This window comes from Trichoplusia ni, chromosome 1 (assembly GCF_003590095.1).
Source record: "Trichoplusia ni isolate ovarian cell line Hi5 chromosome 1, tn1, whole genome shotgun sequence".
NCBI classification, from domain to species: domain Eukaryota; kingdom Metazoa; phylum Arthropoda; class Insecta; order Lepidoptera; family Noctuidae; genus Trichoplusia; species Trichoplusia ni.
This window is the reverse complement of record NC_039478.1, coordinates 14,234,391-14,253,290: the sequence shown is the minus strand read 5'-3', so window position 1 is coordinate 14,253,290 and position 18,900 is coordinate 14,234,391. Positions and strand designations below refer to the sequence as shown.

Here is an 18,900-nt window from a genome sequence, read left to right as displayed (position 1 = left end):
TTGCGGGCTCGCACCAACCCATTATCTCGTGAACTGTGTCCACAGACTTGAGTGCTAGCTGAATATTATGTGCTCATTGAACGGCTTACATACTCGTAGTTTGGACACATATCAAATTTTATATGAGTAAGGTTTGATTTTCGTGAGCGACGTGTGACATAAAGACTGACATTAAACCTTATATAACATATAAACTCGGCAGCCGTTGCTAATTTGTCTCTCACGTTCGTTATTCAACAAAGGAGTGCCGGCACGCAGAACACCTGCATTTAATTAAGAATGCAAACGCTTCATAATGAATCACAACTTTACCCTTTCAAAATTATCTAGAGTTTAACGCGGGATAGAGATTTTTGTCGAGCGTTTCATAAATATTCACAGTTGCACAATGCGCAATGATGCAAATTAAAAAGTTTCGCTCGACGTTGAAAATTAACAGAATTAATTACACACTAGTACTGTTCAACGAAAAACTGATTAAAATTCGAATACATAATGCATAAGTTTACTATACAAATGTATATACAGGATACGACGTCAAAATTAGGCAATCATCAAAGTAGTTTAATTACTTACGGGAGGTATTGACAACCATCCGACCCAGAAAGCGATGGAATTGCCTTTTGATTGGTAGTGAACGTTTTGTTTGTAAGCATAACGGAGGTATTTAACTAGAGTTAAGCAGGTGTATCAGTTTACGAAGCGTATTCAGAGCTTAACAATGGTACTGCCTCTACATACGTCATAGCGTTCCGTTCAATACATTGTTGGATTCTGACCGTAACCGCTGCAGAAGGTATCTATTATGCTCCATTCGGGCGCAACCTACATAGCACATAGTATTAATACAGAGCGGAAACTTGACTGAGTGTCGAGGTCGTCATCGACTTTCTGTGATTTTAATATCAGAATATCAGAATTATAAAGTTTAAAATGTCGAAGCATGGTTTAGAATGTGTCCAGTATTCTAAATTCACGAAGAAAGCAACTCTTTCGGTGAGAAAAGGTTTTTTAATATTGTCTAGATATCCTTTTCTGCTTTACTTTCCTGCACGAGTTCAATATATAAAATTATAGCACCTTTCATACACTTGAGTCTGAAATGAATAAGCAATGACGATAACTATGTCATCTAAATGATATGTCCCACGAAGTACGAGCCGAGTTTGATAAGGGTTGAAATATGAATTACCGTTGCCTACAGATACGCTTATAGTAAAGTAGTTAATATAAATTGAAATACATATTTGGAGAGATTTACGTGAGCATGTTAAGCGTCATTAAGATACATGTCTGCCCTGTCAACGGTCGCCTGTCCTCTGAGAAGATGGAGGGCAACAGATTAGCCTGCCAGCTCAGTGATTTAATCAAAATTTATTTTCATGCTACATTCATTATTACTAATTGGGCTATTAGTTTATATATCAATGTTTATATCCTTTACCCGATGTAACTATGCAATTACTCCAAACCCCTTGTTAAGTATTTGTATTTGTTAAGCAAAACATATCCATAAAACATTAACCCAGCGGGCGAATCGTTTATTTTGTTTGTTTTCTTTCGATACCTACCGGGAAACTGAGTGAGATTGGTTTTAAAAGTTCAAGCTTTAAGTAAACATTTAACTAAACGCGAAAAGAGTACTTTTTATGAACACTATTACTATGCGTCTGTTTATATATGTTCTTGTACAAAGTCGTGACTTGTATACAATTGTAGGTCACAACATGAGACACATTCTAAATTACTACAGAGAATAATTAAAATCTGTTGACCAATTTAACGTTTAGTAAAAGCCTTTCACGGAATGTTATTTATTTTAGGCAAAAAATGTAGCATAGCGGCGTTTGGTGAAAGAGTCGCTTTAATATGCGCGCTTTGATAAGGTGCACCTTTGTGCAGCTCGCTGTGTGCTAATATAGTCGGCAGAGTGGGCCACCATCGCGAGTGCGGACTCCATTCAATGGACCTCTCTCGATCTCCCTGCCCCACACCACTCGAACTCTGGGCACTTACCAGGATGTTTGTAAAATAAGAAATCGGTTTTTCAGCTAACTGTTTTCTTGGTACATCTACCAGGAAAACATTTAGCACTTTGATTGCTTGCAATTAAAGGGGTTATTTGGTGAGCTATAAAACGACGTGCTAGATTTGATTTAATCTAACGTGTAATCATCTCGAATGATAACAGAGAAACAATATTTTCACTTTTACGGATGCTAGCTAGACTAAAGATTTCTATTTACAATCTTTTGAATCTCACAGTAACAAAATAACTTTGAGACAAATTTTATCTAAACAAGCTTTTGGTTTCTTGACACAAGAATATTTATGTCAAGCGACTTGGGTTGGGTTTTTCCTAATAAACATTTTATACTTAGTGTATTTTATCGCGATATTCTACATGACAGAATACCTAAACTTTAATGTCGTTGTTCGTTATTTTGTTTTGCACACCGCATAGAGGTTTGTTTCTCAAGCTCCATTGTTGGCGAGCGCGGATCTCGACAATATTGTTTTGATGAGAAAGAAAGACGCTTCCGCTCGGCGGAGCGTTAATTCATCTCACAGGAAGCGCTAGTGAGCCGCTCTGCAGCGCTCACCTGCCTCCCGATAAGCGAAGCGTTGCATAGATACCGCGCACACACCGACGAAACAATCAAATGGACACAAAGCTTTTTGGTAGAGATTTTGTTAAATTCTACAATACATTTCTCTGCGGTAAATCTAACAGCTTCCTGAATATGTTTGCTTATGCTACTAGTATTATAAATGCGATAGTTTGTATGTATGGGTGTTTGTCCATCTTTACGCAAAACTACTGAACAGATTTAGATTATGATTCCAGCCTGTAGATGTCTCACTGATAGGCACAGTATATCTTTCAAGCTGACGAGGTATTAGAACCGCAATAGCTCACTACGCGTTGCCGATTTTAATCTCCAATATCTCGGATTCCAATTTTTCTCATGATATTTTCCATTACCGTTCGTTAGTTCTATAATAATTGAGAAAGCATTATAACTTTGAAAAACTAATATTTCCTTTGTTAGGATGGAACCTGGACCTCGTGGATACAAATTCACAATATGATAAATTAATGATGTAAAGAAGAATATATTATGATTATGTTATTGGTAGTAATAGTTATTTTGAAAAAAATATGATCAAAAACTGTTATGAGCTCCGCTGGTATAATAAAAAAAAAACCCGGCCAAGTGCGAGTCGGACTCGCGCACCGAGGGTTCCGTACAAACCTGCAAGGTTTACAAAGTTCGTTCATTACGACAATCGAGTCATATAAATATATATTTTGAAATGTAACTAAAAATTTATGGTTTTCGTAATTTTTCCTTTATCTATGCTATAAGACGTTGCTTCGTACCAAATTTCAAGATTCTGAGTTCACGGGAAGCACCCTGTAGGTTTTGATTCCCTTGCAAGTGTCGAAAATTTGCGGCATAAACGGCTGTATCTTTTGAGTGCGTTGGCTTAGAAGTTTGATTTTTTCACAGCTTCAAGGGACAGTAGACCTGAGTAATTGATATAAATTTCAGCTTCATACCTCCACGCGTTCCCGAGAAAAAGGGTCTTGACAGACGGACGGACGGACGGACAGACGGACAACAAAGTGATCCTATAAGGGTTCCGTTTTTTACTTTTGAGGTACGGAACCCTAAAAAAAGAAAAATCATATTATGGAAGATGATTATTTTGAACTGTAGTGAGAGTAAAATAGAATTATAAATTTTACGTGAGCGACGTTGGGTGCCGATGTAAAATGTATGCTTAGTGTCATGACAAATAATAGACTTAAAAATCTAAAAACCCACATTTTTAAATGTCCATCCATTTTTTTTTTTCATAATCGTCCCATCCGTTTTATATTTATAAATTGCATTGTCATCAAGTTTGAAGCTACCCTAAAATTTCAGCCTGCTAGCTTATCGGAAAGTGGTTCAAAATTTAGTTGCAAAGATCCAACCGGAACGACAAACAAACAAATAAGAATAGTGAGTGTATAATATCATGAGAAAAATGTATAACAGTAAGACACGTACCATCATATTTGTACGATTTAAAAAATACTGTGATCGGATTTTTTTTTTGAGAATTGATATTGAGCTTGGAGAATTTTCGACGCTTTGCATACTTTAACCGTTCTTACATATTCGCGAAGATATTGCAGAAATAGACAACGGATACTAGTGAGTCGGAACTACGAGAAGTTTCGTGTTATAAGTGACTTCGACTTTAATACGGGAGCGGACGGGACATGTTAAATCGCAAATTGGATTGTAAAAATGGGGTTAGATCCTATCTATGTCGGAGTTTTAATATATGACGGAGATGTGAACTGGAACGTTAAAAATTATTCTTTCATCTGTACGAAAGATGTAGGTGGATATCAAATATGATTATCGCTTATTTATGTCTCGCCAGCCTTACCAATTAACGTGAAGTACACACTGTGACGAGTGTGTCACAGTTAATATAAAAAAAAAATTAAGTAGGATAATATTTATCCCTCTAACATTCTGAGAAAAATACAGCGAAATCCACAAATGCCTCGTAATTTCTCACGCACGTACTTTAACAAAATAATCGGCCGTAAGAATATTTGGTTTGATAAAATACAAGGAAAACGGTGAAGGCGTTTTTACCAGCGAAAGGAGCCAGTGTACGTCTCTGGGGAGACCTAATATCTTATTCCATGAACGCAGACGCTGCTAAAAGATAGTTTGCAACAAACAATAATATTATTTTGTATTTTTATTTTGCAAAGGTTATTATTCTGCCTGTTACATGTATTGTTCGATGGTTTGAACTATTATTTTACAAAGATAATGCATCAGCGTTTGAATTCTAGAGAAACACACAAAGTACATAAAAGAAAGCATTGTTGCCCAATGCCCCGTTACCAACATTTAAAAGCCCTATTCTTGATGTAGGTAATACACATACATATAGTTATCAGTCCCTGCCTCGCATTCCGTGGCGGCGTAGGCCCTACAACTGAAATAACTAAACTTAGTTTGGATAACAATGGCCGACCCACTTTCCCTCATTGTATGGAAGAACATTACAGAGTACCATAAGCCTTTTTTTAATTTTAACCCTAAAAATATATTATATTATAGTTCTCTTATCTAACAGTTTGAAAAATTTCACTGGACGAACATTCTGGAATTTATGTAGGAGGAGAGACCGCAGGGAATTTTAATTAAGCCGCGACTGTAATGAAACCAAAACAATGATTTCTGTTTAAAACCTGAAGCTTAGTTTTATAAAACATTTACTTACTCAGAAACGAAACCTGAGTACAGTATTAAATTATATTATAGTTGTTTTTATTCGTGAACTAGGTTTACTAGTAGATAATGTTGTGTTTCACGCATTTAGGTCTCACATATTTTTTTATGTTCGCTGATCCCCTCAAAGGTAAACTGAATTATTTAGGTATGAAGCTAGACGTCGTGATTCGCTCGTGAAAAACCATTTTATATTTAAGATTCATTCGGTCGATGCAATGCCTGCAAAGTATATTTTAAGCAGAAAAAACTCGTTATTTTTACTCTACTGTAATTAGTATTTGTTTGTAGGTTCTATATAAAAAACAACTATTCCGTACCTTTATTAAAATAAAATATTAAGAATGTTTTCTACTCTTTACGTAGAGAAAAGCAATGACTAAGTAATGTAAGCCGTACTTTTCTAAAAAGATTTTTTACTGAGACTTTCACAAAGGGACGCCGAATCTCCGCTCTTGGCAGGTAGATTAAGGGCAAAGTAAAATGGTTAGAAGTAGGTATTAATAATCAATCCGCGTCGTCTCGGTTACCAAGAGGTTCACCTAATCTGTTGGCCTACAAGTGAAGTTCGAGGCGAACGAGGGATTATACTTCCGATATAAATATATCATTATTGCTAATTCGATACTGAAAGTTTGACTATGTACTTGGACTTGACTTGGACATACGTAGGTAAAGACTTCGACAGCAGTTACAGAAATATTAAGCATTAAATAACTATCACTCACCTTTTTCATAAACGACATAACATTAGTCGGCAGCATGATGACGGATAATTTTACTTTTATCACTTCACTTCACACACATCATCTCACGACACTAATCACCACAAAATCACTGTTTCCTTTGTTAGTCGGGGATTAGCACGCTGGCACCAAAGCATGACATTTTCCAACTATTGGTTCAACACTCCAAGCACTGCACAGATTCCTTGGTGAGTAAAATGTACCTGTAAGCAAAATAAGGTAGGTTAGATCAAAGAGAAAGTTAAGGCAGACGCTTGGGTTGAGGTATGTAGAAGGTATGCGTATTTATTGTTGTAGGGTTGGACTCGCGTTCGATAACTGTCGACCGCGCCGTCGAGAAAGCTGGGAGAGAATGAAGCCATCCCCCAGCCACACAAGCATTCAACAGGTTAGTACTTTGTTCGTGGGATCTTATCGTCTTTCTTTTAAGATTGATGCTTAAGTATTTAAGTACTACGCTATAACGATACGAAAGAAATTGGAATAGGTTTGTAGCATGAGAAAATATAAAGTCTTGGCAATATCAACAGGTCTAATCATATAGCTTTTGTAGGAAGCTGTTTTAACTTATGTTACGTATTTTATTTATTTATTTAATAATTTATGTACACACACAAGAGGTCTTAGTCAAAGTACGTATTTTAATGAATAACAAAAATTTATTACGTTGCTGATGCTGGATTCAATTAATCCATGCAGTATATGGTATTTCATTGTTGAGTTTTGTCCTCTTGCTCAACTTTTCCTCAACTTTTTGACTTCAGAAGACCCCAAAATGTCTGTTTAAACTAACCTTTTCCATAAACGTCGAGTTTTAAGTTTTAAATATTTAGATCCACTGTTAAGCTGTAGCAAAATCAATTAAGTGAGTAACAAAAATAAATGTTATACGAGTCAGACTGGACTCGTATAACATATAATATAAATAAACAGAAAAATGGTTTACCTATGGGTACTTATAAAGTCAGTCTGTGGTACCCATGTATAACCTACCTCCTTATCAGTCGCCGTAGCAAAATGTTGAGAACAAATTGCACGCTTCTATGAATACCTATCGTCGGTAAAGTGTGTCACCCGAATCGAGTCAACTTGCACGTTTCGAGCGGGAGAATGCTCTCTAAATCGATACTCGTAATTTTCTGTCTCCAGCAAGGTACACACTGCTTAGGTATCTCGTTTAAGCTGTCTGGTATCAAGATGAATGTAGGCGAAGCCGAAATGCCGAATCTGTGATGCTATATTAGTGATTTATATACTTAAGCATTTATTTTACACCAAGCCTAATTTATACAGGTAATTGCTCGAAAATAGGACCAATTCACTATTTTCGAGTTTTTATAGGTAGGCGCCTATCCGCGTTTCAATACATACTCGTTTGAAGTGGTATCCCAATTAGAAACTGATTCGGTTAAGCTTCAAAAGCTTTTTTTAAGCAGGATGACCGATGCTTTTATACGTTTGGGTATTTGGAATTCAAGCTAAAATAGAGTTATCTAATACTTCGGTTGGTATCTATATTTTTAGCTGCGACCTAGTACGTAAGCAAAGCTTTTGTTTAAAACGTTATATAATCTAATTTATACAGTAAAAGAAAGCATTTGAAATAAATTATTTTACATAAAAACAATCACAGAACGTTAATTGCGCAAGTTTGTAGCACTTGAACGGTTTTTGTAGTCCGAAATGCTCGTAGGGCAAAACAATGAAGCAATTTGGGAGGAAAATGCGTCCCACTTTGCCTTTCGTATAGTTCACTGCTAACTCACTTTGTATAGGTACCTACCCTACCTATTCATGAGTTTTTTTACTGTTTGATTCGACTTTACTTAAATATTATTTTTAAGGTTTCTCTGGCTATTTCTGCGTAATTAATGTACTGACAACAAAAACTGACAAAAAAAAATTCTTAGACTACATATATTTTGCATTTAGAAAGTTGTGAGAAACTGCAAATAATCCCATAAAAGTTTGCGTGACGATCTAACTACTAACTAGGCTCACAAAAGAATAGCCAGAGCAGAGCAGAATAAGTCTTCTATGGAGATCTTGACAAAATCTCCATAGAAGGCAGTCTATAACCAACCATGTTACGTTTACTAGTAGTGTACCTATATACTTATTATACAACTTATTTCTAATTACTTGCCACCGAGCAATTAAAACGGCAACCAAATGGTGGCCTTCAGTTGACTTTTTGCCGTCCCTAACTGGTATCGACAAACATATATAGCCCACGTCATTAAACCTTTTTTTTTCAAAGCGCAGACCGAGAGTAAATTAAGTAAATATTTTGCTAGGACATAGAGTGCGATATTAAATCGCGCGGGTAAGTCGATTACAGGCGGCTATCTAGCCCGGCCGGCCCGCTGCGCCGGATTAACGTAGATAATTCGAGTCGAGCGAGCCGACTTACTTTGTCTTTTATGTTGAGCTACCTACCTATTCCGAACCAACTAATGGTTTTACTACAACTCAATTATGTATAACAATTGCTCGGAGCCCTTCAAAAATGTCCTGCGTCTCGTCTCAGTTTCATCAGAGATGAGCTTCTTATAAATCATTCTGATGTAAAGCGAGTGAGCTAATGCTTTAGGTAGTTGTTTGATCGCCTTTGACGCAGGCTTAGGATATGTAATGTTAGCTATATGTGGTTACGGGTGCACAACTTAGACTCTCGTATCTGTAGGTAGGTCGCATCTAATGAATATTTTAGAACGACGTGCGTTGCGGAAATCTGTTATAATTGACATTTGCAACCCCTAGTCACCTACTTAGGTATACCCTGTTATTTGCTTACTACTTACCTATAACACAAAGGTAGACTTATAATATGTGAGTTCCGAGTGCTAATGATTTAAGTTTTTAGAGGTGAACTAGAAAGGGGCCGTAAAAGGCCCTCCTTAATATCATCATCAAACCATTAGACATTAGCTTCATACAGTAGTCTTGGGGCTATATAGCTTAGGGGAGGTCTGCTGTACTAGACGGGCAAAGAGAGCGCGGCACTTCCCTGAAAGCGATGAGGGAAATCTATTCTTTTTTGTCTTCAAACCGATAAAGCAGTTTCAGTTAAAGGATATCCCCTATACTGATTTGCAGCAGTCTGCGAGTGTTCCCGTTTGGGCTGAGATAGCAAACAGACAAGCCGGTTTTTAGTTAGTAACAAATAGCCCACCCATCGCCGTCCCCAGGACAAAAAAGTGCAAGCCTTATTTTACGCCGAAAAGTATTATAAAAATATGTCGACTTTTAAAACACAATTTGTAGTTTTAAAGTTGCAGACATGATAGTCACGGTAGAAGGGCAGAGAAGAGAGACGGTGCACTACAAGATGCCACGACGTTTTTTTGTTTGTCAGGAGTAAGGTTCACTGCCAAGCACCAATAATAAAAGAGATGTCAAGTGTGAGTCGCAGTTTCCAATTAAGAGCAGCAGCAAGTAGGTAGGTTTTATTATAAAAAAAAGTTTTTGTAACCATCGTCTTCCTAAAACTAAATTTCGGTTTACAATAATAATATAATAATAATAAATCATTTATTTGTTTGAAATATGGTGGTACAAAAGATGTTATGTTTTTTGTTGTTATAGCACATATTATACATATTTCACCCTAATTAAGGGTATACAAAATAATACTAACTAAAAACTAGTTACAAACATATTAGGAGAAAAGAAAAAAATACTTATTAACGAGTTAGAAATTTAGTACAAATTTAGCACCAAATCGACATGTGCTCTTATTCAAGAACTCTTTGAGACTATAGAAGTTCTCCTCAATTAACCATTTTTGCAAGGTAAACAGAGCTTTTTATATGGCAGATCAGTCATTCCTTTTGGAAGAGAATTATATATTAAAGGTGCCATATAAGCACAGCTCTATCTAAAAAGTTCAAGCTTAGGCACAGGCATTTTTAAAGGAAGGTGGTTTGTTTTACGCTTAAATGTTTTATCGTAAAAAGTGAAAAGATAACTGTGGTATTTAACAAATTTAGCTACTTCGTAAATATAAATGCAGGGTACAGTAAGTAGATTTTTAGTTTTAAATATTGGTTTACATGAATCTGACCACTCCATGCCAAATAGTGCTCGAACACATTTCTTCTGAGTTATGAAAACCCTCATGATGTCACAAGAATTCCAACAGATAGCTATGCCATAATGTAAGTATAATGGAGCAACATATGTAGGCATGGTACACCATTAAGGCGTAACCTCATGGTCGCTCGTCGCTCGCGATCTGATCACGCGACCCCATTTTTAAATTTCCCGCGTCTCGAAAAAGCTACAAAATATGGTCGCAGGAAAGGTAGCGACAAAGCTGAAAATGTTGAGCTACGGCCTTTGCAGTAGCTCGTTTGCAGCGACAAATCTAGTCAAATGTTGAACTTTGTCGCTGGGAAAAAAGGTAATAAATACACTATAGAATAGAGAAAAAAAAATAAAAAATTAAGCGGTCGAGACAAGTCGATGTAAATTATATAAAAGTTGTGCTGCAAACGGTAAATTAATTCCCGTAAATAATGGAATCGGACAAGGTAAATACTTTATGTATGTAAATAAGCGACGAGTGATTGCGTGCGGTTACGCCTTTAAAGAAGTAGGCCTAGTCGTTACGTCTTTTACCTTTCTTATGGTAAAGACAAACCTGTTTATTTTTGTACATAAATTGTTAATGTGTTCTTACCACGTTAAATGATTATCGAGAGTAATGCCTAAAAATTTAGCGCTGTGTATTTGCTTTATGACTGAATTGTTGTAGCTTATATTCAGATCAAAGTTTTGAAGTTAATTAATTTGGTTTTCTCTACATTTATTTTTAATTTATTTAAATCTAAATATTGTACTACGTCTTCTAATGTCTCATGTATTTCCGTTTTAAATAAATCTATATTTTTACAATACAGAATTATAGTTGTGTCATCAGTGAAGAAGACACATTCATGCTTTAAAGCGCGTGGAAGGTAATTGACATAGATGAGAAAAAGCAGGGGGCCAAGAATGCTACCCTGCGGCACCCCAGAATTGTTAATTCTATGGTCTGAATCACAAATCACAACATTATTAGTTTCAGTGGTAAATTTTGTTACTCTGGTAAATTGTTTTCTGTTTTGTAAATAGGACGATTTAAGAGGTTACAAAATAAAAAATACCTACTTAGGTACTGGATCTCGTTGAAACCTTCATGTTCATTTTAATATTACCTCCATAAGTGTTTTATGATCTTCTTGATAAAACTCTTATAAATATAGGCAAAGCTGCATATAGGAAGACCTGTTTATGCACCTGAAGATAACTCAAGCGTATGGGATTGATGAAAAAAATTTGTTTGTAAGCATTGCAAAAGTGGAATGCAATCTCGTTATCTTATTCTCCCAAGACCTCAGCCTTTTTTGGGAAATTGATCTCCAACTTAACAATAATTTGTAGGTATCGATACAATGGTATCGATACAAGGTTTGAATTGAAAACATCTTTCATTTTAAATGCAGTTTTTTTACAAACGCAGATTAAATAAATCAATGACTGTTTATTTCTATTTGCGTGATATTTTAAACAAATTGAGTATGGTAAGGTGCCGTGTTGTTACCTTGGTTTCAAAAATAATCTTGAGGCAGCAGTGCATTCATAATAAACAACGCGGATGTCGTATGTTAACCGTCCAATAAAACGTTCATCGTGACGCAAACACAGTACCTACTTACAAACGCATACCTACTAACCTAGACTCCTATCTACTCTTGTACACTTTGTTCACATTCATTAACACGACAATCGTAAAAGTAAATAATTTACTCAATGTTATCGTATTACATTTGTCCACACCTAAACAATTGATTTGAAAAGTTTTGTTAATAAATTAACAATATAGAGTATTAGGCTTCTACATACCGCACCTAGGTTCCTTGACGAGTAAACTTATTTAGGAAAGGGCTACAACCTATACAAATTATCCTGGAACATCTTTAAAATAAGATATTGTGACATTTAATTTATCAAAGCCCGTAGCCGCAAGAGTCAAGAGTACGTCGTTGTGTAGGTAACTACTAACTACGATAAATTAATAACAAGTTTAGATAAATTGTAGATACCAAGGATTTTCAGTAACCAATGAAATTCGATGAACAAAAAAAATACATTTATTAGTCGTTAGGGGTTCTGTTCTGATACTTAGGCAGTTTTAAACATGATTTTATTCTTGAAAATTTGTTGCGGTTGTGTAAGTTCAGGGTACACGAGAAATCCTACTATCGCGGAAGGAGCAGGTCTGAAAATTTATTTTTATTACTTAATTAAATATAATTACTAAAAATAAAAGAATACATAAATACTTTGCAACATATTTATTTTAATTACCACTTTCATCAAACGTTTTATTAAAGGGTTGAAACAAACCATAAGAAAACTTATATTACACCTATTTGAGAATTAACTAGACAGATGGAACTCGCTGTATACTATTATTTTTATAGATCATTAAATTACAAATTAATTTAGAATAATTTTTCAATATCCCACTAATTATGAATAATAAAAAACAAAGCATTATTAACATAGATATCACAATAAAATAACTTAGCGACAAGACATCCTAAAGTTAGTGAGTTCAATTTGAGGATGTTCAAAGGTTTACCAAGGTACAGAGTAGGTTTCTATAAAAACTACCTTTTGGAATATTTATGAATTGACCTATTTGGGAATGAACATTATGTTTCATATGGAAATACTTCTAGATAAATACTGAACAATTTAAGAAAAAATATATACATTTCCAGTAATTAACTGAACTATTTTTATTTTGAAGAAACTTACAAAGTAATGTTTGGATGTAAAAACTCAACTTATTCTATTAACAAAATTTATGAAACTATGTGATACACCTGTGTACACATTACTTAATAATTTGGGCTTAGTATAATAATCACACTAGTTATTACATAGATGCTACCAGCTTCACTAAGTAGTTTATTAAATAGTACATAAATATAACATTGTAATATGTTGGTGCTGAATATCATGAATCAATGGTACAGGTAATTATTAAAAAATAAAAGCATTATTTCTATTCCAATCAAAGTATAACTACAACCACAACCAAATGATAACTATTTTATACATAATTAATTCTGTTTGGGTAAACAATAGTACAAACATACATCACTACATGTAGCATGAAACCTATTGTTATCACAAAATGGTGTCTAATACAAGATAGGGAACAATCTAGTAGAAATCTTATAATAGTAAAAGGAATAAATTGTGTGTACATCACTATTTTATAATATCTATTGTGACAATGATTAATTATTGAGTGTGTTCATCACTGAGCAACACAAATTGTATTAGATTTAAAGTAGCAATAGTTTATGTTAAAAGAAGGAAAAGAGTCTTGAAACACTATCTTCAATTAGGCACCATTTGTTAAAGCAGTTAATACACAGTTCTTGTAATTTTGATTCTAAATGGTCGCTTTGTTATGGCACAAAACTTAGATATTATACATTACATAGTGCAGATTTCTACTTTTACAATGATTGGTTTATGTACCAACTATATGTGAAGCTAAAATAGCAAAAACACAATCAAAATGTACAACACACCTTCTATTTTGAAAATAACTAATGTTAAAAAGCTCAAAAATCATTTAACCCACTCCAACATCTGACATAGTAATCATTTGTATAATAAGTATAGCAACACTGGCTTCAACCTAACTATACAAAATCTTGTAAGATTTGGTAAGTTAAAATTGGTATGACTGCCTAACAATTGATGTATTACATAATTACATATTTATTATACAATCCAATCACAGAACAAGTATTTTTATTTGAATCAACTAATAATTAAACATTTTTATATAATTAGGTTATCTAAAATAGTTATATTTTATTGAGTAATAGCATTTGAACAGAAAATGGTATAGAAATGATTAATATAATTTACATAGAGCTGGTGTCTAACTATGATCGGAGCCAGTGAGCATTAGGGTCGTGAGCCAGTACTTCACCATTGTCTTTGTATTCCCTAGTGGTTACCTTCCAACATTCAAGATACAACAAGTTACACCTTCTATAAAAATACACACAGCTTATTTGTTCATCATTAGGAAATTTTCACCATTCCGCATCACCATTAGCTTTTTGAAAGACAAAGTCTTTCCCACCTAAGTTCATGATACCATCTTTAAGGTAGAACTTCCACTTATTACGACTGCGGGTAATTTTATCGTATTGACAAACTACCACATTGTCAGTGTCAAACATGTCCCCAGGCTCCTCATCAGAGACGTCATCACCAGAGTTAAGAGGTTCCTCTTCTGCTCCTCCACTCTCATCCCTCTCTTCCTCTTCCTCTTCTGCTCGCTCCTCAACTGACTCCTCATCTTCGTCATCATCACCAGCACCATCCTCTGACCCATCGCCAACATTGGAGCCTTCATCATCGGAGGAGTCCAGAGCACCATCTAAAGAGAAGGGTGCAGCCCCACTGCGGCCACCACCACCACCTCCGTCAAATTCATTCTGTTGCCCGGCTAATGCAGAGTTAATGTGTTGCTGGAGGAGCGTGGCAGCTAGAGGTTGAGGTAAACTTATTGTGGCGTTAATTATGGGGCCTGTAAGCACTTGATGGAGCTTATTACCATTTAGTGCTGAAGCAGGAATTTGGATAGTAAATGAGCGAGGTTGTGAGCCTGGTACCCCAGGCTGTGCGGGCAAGGTAAGCTGCACAGGCACTTTGTTGTTGGGGTCAAGCACATGATGTGGATGAGCACCAGCTAGGTTTGACACTGGAGCACCATGTTCCACACCAGAGTTCTGGCTTGAGCCTTGCTGGCCCATGTATGTATCAGTTTTCTTGGGCACCACATTGTTACCATTGGCCTTTTGAAAGTTCTGTAATACCGGAGGGGGCGGTATTTGTGCTTCGGGCTGTGGTGGATCCATAGCCCCGGTTGCTTGAAGTTTGGTTTTCCATAGTTGCTTTAATTCTTGTAACACTTGTTCGTCGACACCGTCGTCCAGAAAGCAATCTCTCACTCCGGCTATCACGTCGTCCACCACTGTATTATAAAGTTTCATAACTGATAACTGACTCATCGTCATCTTGACGGCTTATGTCTACACTATACAAATAACGAAACTCAAATGTACAGATCTACAAAGTACTAAGTTTGAAAACTTCACGTTGTTGATAAAGGTGACGAGTGCGTATCCACTTTCGTGTTCACATCTCAATTCAATAACTCAATGTCAAGTAAAACTCCGAGATCGACACAGTCATTAAATGGACGAAAGATGTAAAATACGTAACTAGAACGGACGATCTAAATAATATTTCACGAGGCAATACAACAAATAAGTTCATGTCCACCTTATAACTGAACAAATTACACGAAAATATTCAACATAAATTTTGACAATTAATCACTAAAACATAACCTACAAACAAAAAGCAGATATTGCTTGCCAGATAACGAAAAATTGTCTTTGGTATTGGTCGGCGATTCAACTGACTACTGACGCATGCGCGAGAATGGCGAGCCTTCGACGACGCCCCGTTCTACGTTCCATAAACTACAATTGTTGAGTTTGCGCTTTGCGCATACAAAATAAAAATTGATTTTGTTTTGTGGCAAGTATTTTAGTAAATGTTCGTAGTTTAAAAGTTTAAATCCTACATTTGTAATGAAATATTGTGACTGGAAATTTTAAATATCCATTTAACGATTGTGAGATCTGAAAGATGCGGCCGAATTAGGCCTTAACTATGGTTTTAAGACGCCCGCGCCGCGCGCCTGTCCTCCTAGAATGGTAACGTTTGCAGCTAACTGAACCCTTTTGTTGCAACCAAACTAAGTGTAAAGATTAGACTGCATATACATATTCTGTTGAGTTATTTGGTTTTAATAAAAAAATAATTGAATAAAAATATCAATATCTTCACAACACATTCGGTTATGTCAAATTATGTTCAAAAATAACATACACATTTCATAAGTAATTGTTTACGTTGAATGTCCAGTGCCATTATTACAGTAAGATATTCATATAGGATGAGTTCCTTTTTTTATTCTTGTTAACTGCAGAGTGGGACTGAGCCGGAAGAACCCTAGTAGCATTTTACGACTTGGGGGAGAAAAAAATATATATTCTTGGCTTGAGTCGCAATCGATTTTATAAAAAAAACTCTTTCAAGTAAAGCAAATGTTGTTTTGTCTCGATTGCACCCACTACTGAGGGCGGGCCATTATGGCTAAACGTCCTAGTGTTCCCTGTTAACTTACCTAAATTATTGATACAACGTCCTCTTGATTCGTCCGACAACCTGAAATCCTGGTGCAGGTTCGAACCCAATAGTCTTTAATATGTTACCTATAAGTGTTTAAATAAAAAGTAAGTAATGGGCCCAACTTCCATTTTTACGACTTCTGGATTGTAATATACCACTTTGAGAGAGCCTATTTTTATTATTTTCCCACTAAACATGAATTTATAAAAAAGCTTGATCACAGCAATTTGAATTTGTCATTTTAAGAAAACCTCAAACATAAGTGCTGTGCTGAGTGTGAACTCACACTTACTTGAAGGTGAACTTTATATTATATTCATCTAGTGAATGTTTATGATTAACCATAAATGTTTATATTTAAATACCTGGCACGTTTTAAACCACGTTTTGCGCTAATTAAAGTACTGACCTTTACTGTAGTTACAAGCAATTAATGAAATGGAGAATGCCTTTAATTGGCACAATTTTAATTCTGTTGTCTATTTATTCAGTAGTAGGTATTACGTGTTACACTTTAGGTACTTTTATAATTGTGTACATGTATGTGTAAATATGAATATCTATTGTTTATTTGCAGGTAGTTTTGAATTCCACCCATACCTTGAAAAGTGTTATATTAAAGTAAATTTTAATAATTTCGATAATATCTTCTTTTATAAATAGAACAAATTCCTTCTACGAATATTTTACTTGTGCTTTGAACTATGATTGAGCACTATCATATGTGAGGGAGCTAATAAATAATATTAATATGTATGAATATACCGGTTTAGCTACCGCTCTATCAATTTTAGCCGCTATCGGAACTACGAGCGAAAAATGAACAGTCTTTCTGGGAAATCCGCAACCTGATCGGTGTAAAGCTCCTATTCAATTGAAAACTCGATTCCAGATTGCATATTGTTTTCAGTGTTATTCATAGGCATAGGTACCTATAGGTATCTGCTTTCATTCACATTAGATTCATGAAAATTTGTTTGATTGCCACGCCACGGTACGAATACTCGTGTTAATATCGGAATTGTTTTGCCTCGTGTAGATACTTCAAAATAGTATTTTAAGCTCCGGACTTTATACTGATTCGTCAATAGCAAACAGTCAAAGGGAGCACCATTAAAAAAAAAAATGTTAATGCTGGTGTCACATCTCATGATGTTTTACAAAAATTAAGGAAGTTCTGCTACTTTCGGTACTATTGGGGTGTCCCCGAATGGTATCATCATATCGGAAAGTGTATTTTCCATAGGATAATTAATTTCCAATGCACAAGTAACAAAGAAGAGTAAGTGAAAAGAATATCCACACTTAGCGGTCTCCTCGATGGTGCTAGTGTGTACCTACCATTTATAACTCGTATGTTGGTTCCCTATTAATTATTGAAAAAGAACTAAAACGTGTCTCCGATTAAGGTCGGCATGAAGATGCGTGTGTGTTTAATAGTAATAAATCATTTGAGACGGAATAATGAGGAAGTGAACAACGATTGCAGGATGTGGGGTCGGGCGTCGTCGGTCGGAGCGCGACGGCAGATCAGGCTTGCTCGCCGGCCGGCTATTTCTGCGCGATCGATACGCTCCAGAATGTCATTACCCGCTCACCTGAGCCGAGTTGAGCCTCTGACGATCCAACTCGTTACCGTTACTGCCAAATTCTAAAATGTCATTACCGTGTTATCTTACCTACATGGAACATTTTTAATCTACGATCAATTTATGTAGATTAATTGGATATTAAGCAAAGTATTTACTTAAATATAATTACAGAAATATTAAAATAATCAAAGGGCTTTAATGATGCTTTACTTTTTATTAATTTTTCAACTTTCTGAAATTATTTGTCGGGAATTTGAAACCTCTTTTAACTGGGCGATAAAATACGTAGCGTTAAATAATATCATTGTTTTGAGTAGGTACACTATGTATACTTTAGTGTTGAGCTACATCGTTATAACCTAAAATAGCAAACTGATACCAGCTTCTCACCAACTAAAAATCTATTTTTTTCTTGAATTAAATTTTCCGCTAATAGACCATTATGGTCATAAAGTTTTTGTAAAATATTTGTTTAAGTTTCGCTGGCAATGTCCAAAGTAACTTTAGGTGTAAACTTTAGGTTATAGTAATTTCTACCTTTTTATTACCTTAGCATAGCATAAAGAGAAATGGGAATAGGAAAGTCTAATCTACTCTTCCGTCGATGGCGACAAAAAGCATTGAGCTTTCAGCTTTTCATTTTTCTCATTAGTAGATCGGAACCTAATATATTTAGTGTTATAATACTGAATATTCCATGAGAGGAAAACGCGCAATCTTCATTCTGATGATTTCCGACAGAGATATACTATTATCGTCAAATAAGCATTCCCGGCCGACGAACGTATGATGTCGCATTACATACAGAAATACATTTGTACGCTACATATCACCAATCCGATAACTTGTAATGGAACATATGGAAAGTCATACATTCCTAATATATGGATGCCATTTATAGGTTAGGAGAGTATGTTTTTTTTAATAACTACGTCTGTGAGTAGAACTCTACCTTATGCC

General features: G+C 35.4%; 2 protein-coding genes across 2 annotated transcripts in view; both read right to left on the bottom strand.

Annotated features, from left to right (window-relative positions):
* The window catches only part of LOC113495665 (regulating synaptic membrane exocytosis protein 1), a 92,723-nt gene that overhangs the window by 25,246 nt on the left and 48,577 nt on the right, over positions 1 to 18,900 (bottom strand). The window contains exon 3 of the mRNA XM_026874914.1: positions 6,041 to 6,261. Within this exon, the coding sequence (XP_026730715.1) occupies positions 6,041 to 6,076 (36 nt within the window). The 5' untranslated portion in view covers positions 6,077 to 6,261. The remainder of the gene's footprint in view (positions 1 to 6,040; positions 6,262 to 18,900) is intronic.
* On the bottom strand, positions 12,385 to 15,572 carry LOC113496639 (transcription initiation factor IIA subunit 1). Its single transcript, XM_026875920.1, has one exon. It carries the CDS (start codon positions 15,160 to 15,162, stop codon positions 14,173 to 14,175), a length of 990 nt encoding a protein of 329 aa, XP_026731721.1. The 5' UTR covers positions 15,163 to 15,572; the 3' UTR covers positions 12,385 to 14,172.

Excerpts from the sequence above, each read along its gene's own strand:
- LOC113496639 (XM_026875920.1), bottom strand. The coding sequence starts at position 15,162 with ATGACGATGAGTCAGTTATCAGTTATGAAACTTTATAATACAGTGGTG.